At 44.3% G+C, this 7844-nt stretch overlaps 1 protein-coding gene across 2 annotated transcripts; it reads left to right on the top strand.

The window, feature by feature from the left end:
• Positions 1-404: 404 nt before the first annotated feature.
• PEX26 (peroxisomal biogenesis factor 26) lies at positions 405-7684 on the top strand. Of its 2 annotated transcripts, none has more exons than XM_067306863.1 (5): positions 405-697; positions 1314-1454; positions 1976-2289; positions 3767-3913; positions 4737-7684. In XM_067306863.1, exons 1-5 carry the CDS (start codon positions 489-491, stop codon positions 4991-4993), a joined length of 1068 nt encoding a protein of 355 aa, XP_067162964.1. In that variant the 5' UTR covers positions 405-488; the 3' UTR covers positions 4994-7684. The 2 variants fall into 2 exon arrangements, with proteins under 2 accessions (XP_067162964.1, XP_013802590.2); XM_013947136.2 differs by having other exon boundaries at positions 4706-4905.
• Positions 7685-7844: the final 160 nt, after the last annotated feature.

Raw genomic sequence — 7844 nt, 5'->3', positions numbered from 1 at the left:
TGAAAACGCAGCGTTTTCGCAACGTTTGATCGCGGCTTCTTCACGGGCTCCCGCGGGATGGGGGAGAGCCCGTTTGTAACCGAACAGCCCACGCAAAGGTTCCCCCCCCCCGCTCTCTGCCTGCCGCCTCTCCCGCAGCGGTTTGCGTTAAGCCACCCATGTCCCGCTAAGCCGCGGCTCCGGGGAAGAACGGGGCCGCCGGGGCGGGGGGGACGACTGGCGCTCCGAGGAGTCCCGCGCTGCCGGCTCCTGTCGCCTCGGGTAGCCGCAGACTACAGCTCCCGTGGCCCTGCGGGGGGGAGGGGGGGAGATGGCGGCCGGGGCGGTGCCTCCGCAGCCGTGAGGGGGCGGGAAGATGGCGGCGGGGGCGGGGAAGATGGCGGCGTCTTCGTAGCCGTGAGGGGGCGGTGGTGGCGGCTGGGGCGGCGGTGAGGGGCGCCCCTCGCTGCGGGGCCAAGCGGAGCGGTAGCCGTCCTGCCGCCGCCGCCATGAGGAGCGAGCCGGCGGCCGTGCTGAGCGGGGCGGTGGAGCCGCTGCGCAGCAGCGAGCCCCTCGCCGGGCCGCCGGTGTCGGCCCAGGCGGCCTCGCTGCTGGAGGAGGCGACGGACTTGCTGGTGCTGCACCGCGACTTCGCTGCCGCCGTGGAGCGGTGCGAGGCGGGCTGCGACAGCCTGGGCCCCGCTGCCGGGACCGGGAGGTACGTGGCGGTGCGGGGCCGGGGCCGGGACTCAGGGCTGGTTTAGAGGCTCGTGGAGTTTTAGGCCGGTTTGGGGGCTGCACAGCTGCCTGGCTTGTGTCTGTGCAGTTGTTTTCCATGTTGGTTTGTTTTTGCAGAGGGCTTTTGGGGGGGCTTAATAGGCTGTTTCCTGGGGTAGGCGCCCCCTTACTTTGGAACAGCAGCATATCATCTGTACTAGCAGTAATGGTATTGATGGGCTGTGGTTTGGTTTCTAATAACTAGATAATTAGTGGAAGGTGGAGCTTGTTGTTTAAAAAAACTAGCGATCATTTAAAACTTGGCTTGTTTGGGCTGCTGTTTGATAACAGCCTGTCCATATTTACATATTTCACAAGAAAGAATTTGTGTTTGTTTGTGGGGTGAGATGCACGCCTAGAAACCTTCCCTTCTTGGGCCTGGAGATATGTACTTAGTGCAGCAGTGCTGAATTTGCCTGGGTGTTTTGAGAAAGGAAAGGGAAAGTGCTGTCAGAGAATAACAAATCATCTAGGCAAGGACATAGCTCACTGGAAAAGGTGTGAGGGGAAACTTGGCTATAAGAAGTGCTCATTTAGGTATCTGTCTTCGTTTTCAGCTCTGCAGAAGTGAAGTGCTCCCTCTGCATTGTGGGAATTCAGGCCCTGGCGGAGATGAACCGGTGGCGGGAAGTTCTGTCCTGGGTCCTGCAGTATTATCACGTCCCTGAGCATCTGCCTCCAAAAATCCTGGAGCTGTGGTGAGTTTCTCACTGTGGTTGCCAGGTACACAGAGCTTGCAACAGTTAGGTTTGATAACAGGCTATACAAGAACAGTATATGATATTTTCACTTTGCATGCCATAAACCAGGATGGAAGTGGAACCAGGGACAAGCATGTTCTTGAAGAGAAAAATAATAATAATAAAAAAAGCTGAATTAGTTTCTGTTGTGGATGCTTTTGTTCTCTGAGTGCATACTCATGTGCTAGCCACCCTGAGCCTGCTGAGAGGCTGCCTTTGGGAGCATCTGGAGCTGTGTGTGCCTGAGCATGCCTGCAGGCCAGCAGACTGCTTTGGGGTGATAAGGAACAAAAGGGGTGATTCTGAGAGAGTAACATCAGTGGCTGCACCTACTGCCCTCTTGGAAATCTTTCTTCCTTTGCTTGGAGGGTGGGCATTGACACATGCCTTGATGGTAGCTACTTGTGAGTAATAACTGTCAGTCATTTCAATTTAAAAAGATGTAGTGTTTTCTAATATTTATCTTTCTTGTGTTCTAGTATCCTGTTATATAGCAGAGTGAGAGAGCCCCAGGTCATGCTGGAGGTTGGCAGTAGCTGGCTGAGAGACATAACCAATAAGAGCCTCTCTGAGTATGGTTCATTGCTGGAGCTCTATCTGTTGCGTGTTTTGCTTCCCCTTGGGCAGTTTGAGGGGGCAGAAGACCTTGTACGGGGCTGCGATGTTTCTGACAGTGTGCAACAGCTAGCACTTCTCAAGACCATTTGTGAAAGCCAATGTCAGTGGACTCAACAGGAAGAGATGCACTCAGCTGCTGAAGAGCAGCAGGACACCACAAGAGAGACAGTTTTGGGTAGGCTTTCCTTTCATTGTTTGTGCTTTTCCCTTTTTTTTTTTTTTTCTTCTTCTAAGTTTTAGAGATCTGTGTATCTTAAATACTATCAAAATGGTTCAATTTAGATTGTAATGTGAATCATATACATCTGTGTTCTGTTTCTGTTATCTATGGCCTGTCTGTTCCCTTCCTTGTAATCTGTGATAGTCCATCCCAGAACTTCGACGTGTGCCCTAGACCTTCTAGGTGAGGCAGCTTCCCCAAGCACTCAGGACTTTGCAGTGTGTACAGACAGCAAACTGTCACTGGCACACCAAGGAGGGAAACAAATTCAAAACGTAAAAGCTGCTCACAGACCATTTGTTTGTTGTAGCTCTCTCCTACTGTCTGAAGTAGAGGGGCTGTAGTTTGATGCCTCATAATTGTTGGGGTATTGCCTGTAAATCCTTAAAGAATTGTTCTGTGGGTGATTCTGCTTAGTTTTTACCCTGGTTGTTGATGGCTGTTGCACTGGGGGTAGTCCATCCTGTACGGACACAGCATGGAAACAATTTTCACATCTTGTTGCTGTGCAATGCCAGATTCAGAACAGTGGCTTAGGAAAGAAATAGCATATCTTGTTACCAGCTATGCCACCTCTGTGGGGTTTTTTTGTTTGTTTGTTTTCTCCTTAAGTCTGGCTGTGTAGTGGTGGTTTCCTTTTACCAGTGAGGAGATGATCTGACCACTTTATGGAACACTTCCTTAAATGAGTTACCAGCATCAATTTAAACAGCTGGGTATTGTAAGGCCCGTCACATCCGGCTCTAACAGATCTGTAGTACTACCTAACCAGCATTGTTAGGCCCCTTACTAACAAAGGGCAGCAAGTAGTAACTGTGTATTAATATTGTCAGGACATACCAGCCATGAGGTAGTCACGGAAAGATTGGAATATATCACAGAAGGTAATGAAAGACTTGCTGATCCATGTGCTGACAATTACAAAGGGGATTTAGTCTCCACCAATGTCAGAAGATGAGAATTATTTTCAAGCTTTAGTAGATTTATTCTGAAATGTTTTAGAAGTACAAACAGGCAACTAAAACTATCAAGTGCATCCTTTAAGGGTTTGTGTTGTTGGATCTGTGTACTTTTTCTTCTTTTCCATTAACAGTTAAGCCCATGTAGAGCAATCCATGCATGGCATTTAAAGTACTACTTATTCTCGAGAACTGTAAATCACTTGAAGTTATCTCCCAGCAGAGATGTTTGCACTGCTATGGTATAAGTTCATATCATCTTAAAGTAGATGCCGAAAAAAGATCTAATGAATTGTATCCTAAAATTGTATTATTTCTCTCTGTTCCCTACAAAAGAGACTCATGCGATCAAACTAAGATGTGCCACAGTTAGGTGAGATGGATGGCACCTCTTCTGACTATTCTAAGTGATTTTATTTATTTATTTATTTATTCTGTTTTGCCCTAACAGCCTTTTTGTTCTTGTGTTCTAGGTGCTCTGTCCCAAAAGCTCTTGACCATGTTGACATTGCTCCGTAGAGCACTGAGGTCCATGTCAAGCCACTTCTATTTAATTCCTTACAAAAAGATGCTCTTGGCTGCTTTTATGCTATATCTGGTGGTGGTGAGATTAGACCCAGGTACAGAATTTAGATTTCTTTTTTTTTTTTTAATCCGTTATGGCTACAGAGAAGAAATTAACAGTTGCTTTTGATAAATTTGGTCTTTGTAAATGTGTTGTCTTTGGGAGACATAAAAACTGGGTGGCTAGGAACTTATTTTTTAGGCTTGTTTCTAGTTTTTCCATCTGGAGTCTGTGTAGAAAGATGTAGCTCACCAAAAGCAGTTGTCTGTAAACAGTTATCCCATCTTCAGCTTTTTCCAACAAACAAGGAGCAGACTGTTAGAGATTGGCTGAGCTGTCCTAGACCCAGCCTCTGCCTCAGTCAGCTTGAGGTGCTACAAGGTGAATGCCTTCTGGAAGAGTGATTGCCTTCTGGGGCTGTCTTGTCAGGAACGCAGAGAGTTGCCCAGGGCAGCAACATATTCATGAGTTTGTTCTGCTTATGCTGGACTCTCACTAGTAATGGCTGCGCCTGTCTCTGAAGAATGGGCTGGTCCCGTGATGTCAACGGTTCCCGGGGAGCGGAAGGGATGTATGTCCCCCCTATCTGGATACACCCGTTTTACTGGGTGGTAGGTGCTCTACTGCTGTTCCACAAATAATCCATTGGAAAATACTGAAGAAGGCTTGCTAGGGATGGGAGCAGTGGCTGGGGTGAAGGCCTGAGTACTGAACTGAAAAGGAGGAAATAAAACAGCTAGGCTTCCGTTAACTCTGGCGGGGATCAGCCCTTTCTTAATATGTTTAGTGTATCTTAGCTTTCTCTGTTATAATGAAAGGCTCTTTTGCTTTTTGTTTTGTTCTGCAGCTTCTCCCATGTCACTGCCGTTTCTTTACAGACTGGTCCAGCTCTTCCGACAGGCTTGTGCAGCTGTGTGTTCTCCAATCCGCAGGCCTCCAGTTCAAGACTAAGTGGCTACCCCCACAGAACACGTTTTTTTTTTTTATGCTGCTGCAAAAATGTCAGCTTGTCTTGAGGACTTCATTAGGCTCTTCAAGGACTGAGATCAGTGTCCCAATTGAGATGGCCACCTGTGAACTCCTGTGTGATGACATCTTCCTTTCTTCAGACAGGGAAATATTGTATGAATTTTGAAACCATGCCAAGTATTCCCCACCCACACATGCTTTGCTTGGCTCTGCAGCATCATTCTGTCAAAGAGTTGGTTAAAGCTACTCCCCTAACCTACAACTGGAGTAAGAATCCTTTTAAAATAGTTTGTTTGGGATATACATTCTCAGTGAGAGTTGTGTAGCTAGTTGTGAGCTAGGCTTACTGAGATGTTTTGGAAGAAGGCTCCATCCTTGCAAATGCTGGGCAGTTCTCTGAACAAGGGAAGTAGCATTCTTTGGAGGTAGGACCGTAAAAGACAATAGAGTACCAGGTAGTTAGGGGAATATACTGTTTTGCCTGAAGACATTGGAAAAGCCCAGTTTCTGCAGCATGGGATTTAGGACACGCATGTGGAAATAAAACAGATAATGGAGCCTGTTGCCTTTTGAAAGTCATGGTTTCTCTTGACTGATGCCTCCTCATGTAGGCATTCTTGATTTTAGTCATATCTAAAGCCAGAAAATGAAGGTGGTGGGACACCAAGGCTGTTGTCCTGCACCTACTGTTCCTAAATGCAAATTACAGCACTTTGTGCTTGCCTGATGCATAAAAATTCTTAGGAGCATGGGGTGGTAAGGAAATAAACTTTTTTTTTTTAAACTATATTCCATATTATTGTCTAGACTCTGCCTAAAATCTAAAATATGACTTTACTAAACAACTGAAGTTGTTGCACTGTTTTACTCTGTGTTTTCCTATGTTTTGCTATGTTTGTTTAGATGTCAGAAAGCCTCCATATGTCTAGAATACCACCCCCACCATACCTAAAGTCTTGGTTTAGATGAAAGCCATTTATCAATGCTACTGTCATTCAGAGGAAAAGTTTATTAATAGGTAGAAAGATGTATTTCCCAAACCTTCCCCAAAGCTGTGGGAAGAAAACTGACTTTGCAGAATGCTTTGATTTGTCACCAGACTGGCCTCGTTTCAGGCCACTGATTCGGATTCCTAGGGGCAGAGGCCGCAGGTTTGGGTTTGGACATTTCATTTCTTCTCCAGCCATCCACCTATCATTAATTGGTAGTGGTTAAATCCCAAAGGAGAGAGCACTTACCTTTTAAAACATTGTTTCTACTGAAGCAAGTTGTATGTATAGTGGAGAAAACAAGTTGAAGGCAAGGAGCTTTTGTGGCAAATGTAGCCAGCTGTCCCAGCAACTGTGCCAAGAGGAGTCAGATTGGTAACAGCCAAAACTACAAAATGGGGAAATAAGCAGCCTTTTTGGTAGACTTCATCTAACACATGAAACCTGTGAGAAGTAGCCAATATAGATCCCAGCGCAGTTTCTTACAACAGTAGTCCTCTTCAGATTGTTCCTTTGACTCTAGTAATAACTACATACAGAGGTGGTGGTAACTTCTCTAAAAGGATAGCAGAGTTGGTGTCTTCAAGCTGTGTGCTGTATTGATTTGCTGTCTATCAGGCCACTTTGAAAACACTGCTAAAAATAAATCCATGTTTAGTTCTTCTTGAACTATCCCAATAGAGAGAAATACTGCAGTACTACTGTGAGATAAACTGGGACAGGTCATTTATGAAAGCAGAATGCAGCAATGACCTTGCTTAGTTGTCTTTTAGTAAAAACTAAGACTTTTTTTGGTCCCTCCTAGGACTTTACAGCAGGATAATTAGCACATAATGCTTCATCCTTTCTGTATTAAAAGTTATTTCTTATGTGCCCTGTGCATATAGGGAATATATTGCTCTGTGAATTTTGTAACACAACTGTCAGTGTTATTCCAACTCCTTGTGTCCAACACTTGATGGGAAATGGATCGTGTCAAACACACAGAGGCTCTGTCCAGATTTGAGCTCTTCCAAGAATGACTATGTTGTATCTGCTGGCACCCTGTCTTACAAGGCCTAGCTCTAAATACTTTGTAAAGCAGTTAATGAAATACCAAAGTTCACTCTAAAGGAAGGCCAAATCTTAACCAATACTTGACTGTTCAGGTAGCAACAATTTGTTTGCTCTAGTTTTCTATTCACATTTTTAGTTTGACAGCACAGTTGCATTTGTAGGGTTGGGACCAGTGGTATGTACAGACCATATGTTATGTTTAGAATTCTGTTAAATGTCATAACCATTAATTTCTGGGGACATTAACATTCAATTTGATTTTAATCATAGTTTGGCAACCTCCACTTTCTTTCAATACTACTGATTTTGCATTTGTGTTTTATTTAATCCATCATGAGAGGGAAAGAAGGCAGAAACAAGCTATCAGGTTTTTTTGTGATTAATACTAAAAATGCAATATTTAATTTTCACAATAAAATGACTACTGATTTACCTTTTCATAGAGGTGCTTATCTGTGCTGTGATTAAGTATATTAAAATTTTCACGTTTAATGTATTGATACTTTACAGTTTTCAAATCACTTCCAGAAATGTTTCATTACCTGTCCTAATCATACAAACATTTGAATTAAGTAGAGGAGTTATTCATTGTGAATAACTGCCTGACTAGATCTAATAAAGTGATCATGTTGGTACAGTATAGGCCTACATTTTCATATGTGTTAAGAGAGTGCTTAATTTCTTACTTTCCATGAAAGATGCAGTGGGGTTTTTTTGTTTTTTTGTTTGTTTGTTTTAAATAACATAAGTGCCTGGGTGTACTTCTGGATGGCCAAGATCAGTAGTATCAAGAATAAAATATTTGGTATTTATTTTTAGTTGCATTTTTCTCTGAATTCCCACTTCATCATGCGAAAAAGATGTAGCCATATGTTATTCTAAGGGAATCCTACCATTTAATATTTGCCAGGGAGAGAGTACGTGCGTGTGCCATGTATACGTGAACTTTCTGCTAGGTATCTCCAGATATAA

Source organism: Apteryx mantelli, chromosome 1 (genome assembly GCF_036417845.1).
Source record: "Apteryx mantelli isolate bAptMan1 chromosome 1, bAptMan1.hap1, whole genome shotgun sequence".
In the NCBI taxonomy this organism is placed as follows: domain Eukaryota; kingdom Metazoa; phylum Chordata; class Aves; order Apterygiformes; family Apterygidae; genus Apteryx; species Apteryx mantelli.
This window is presented reverse-complemented; position numbering and strand designations above follow the sequence as displayed.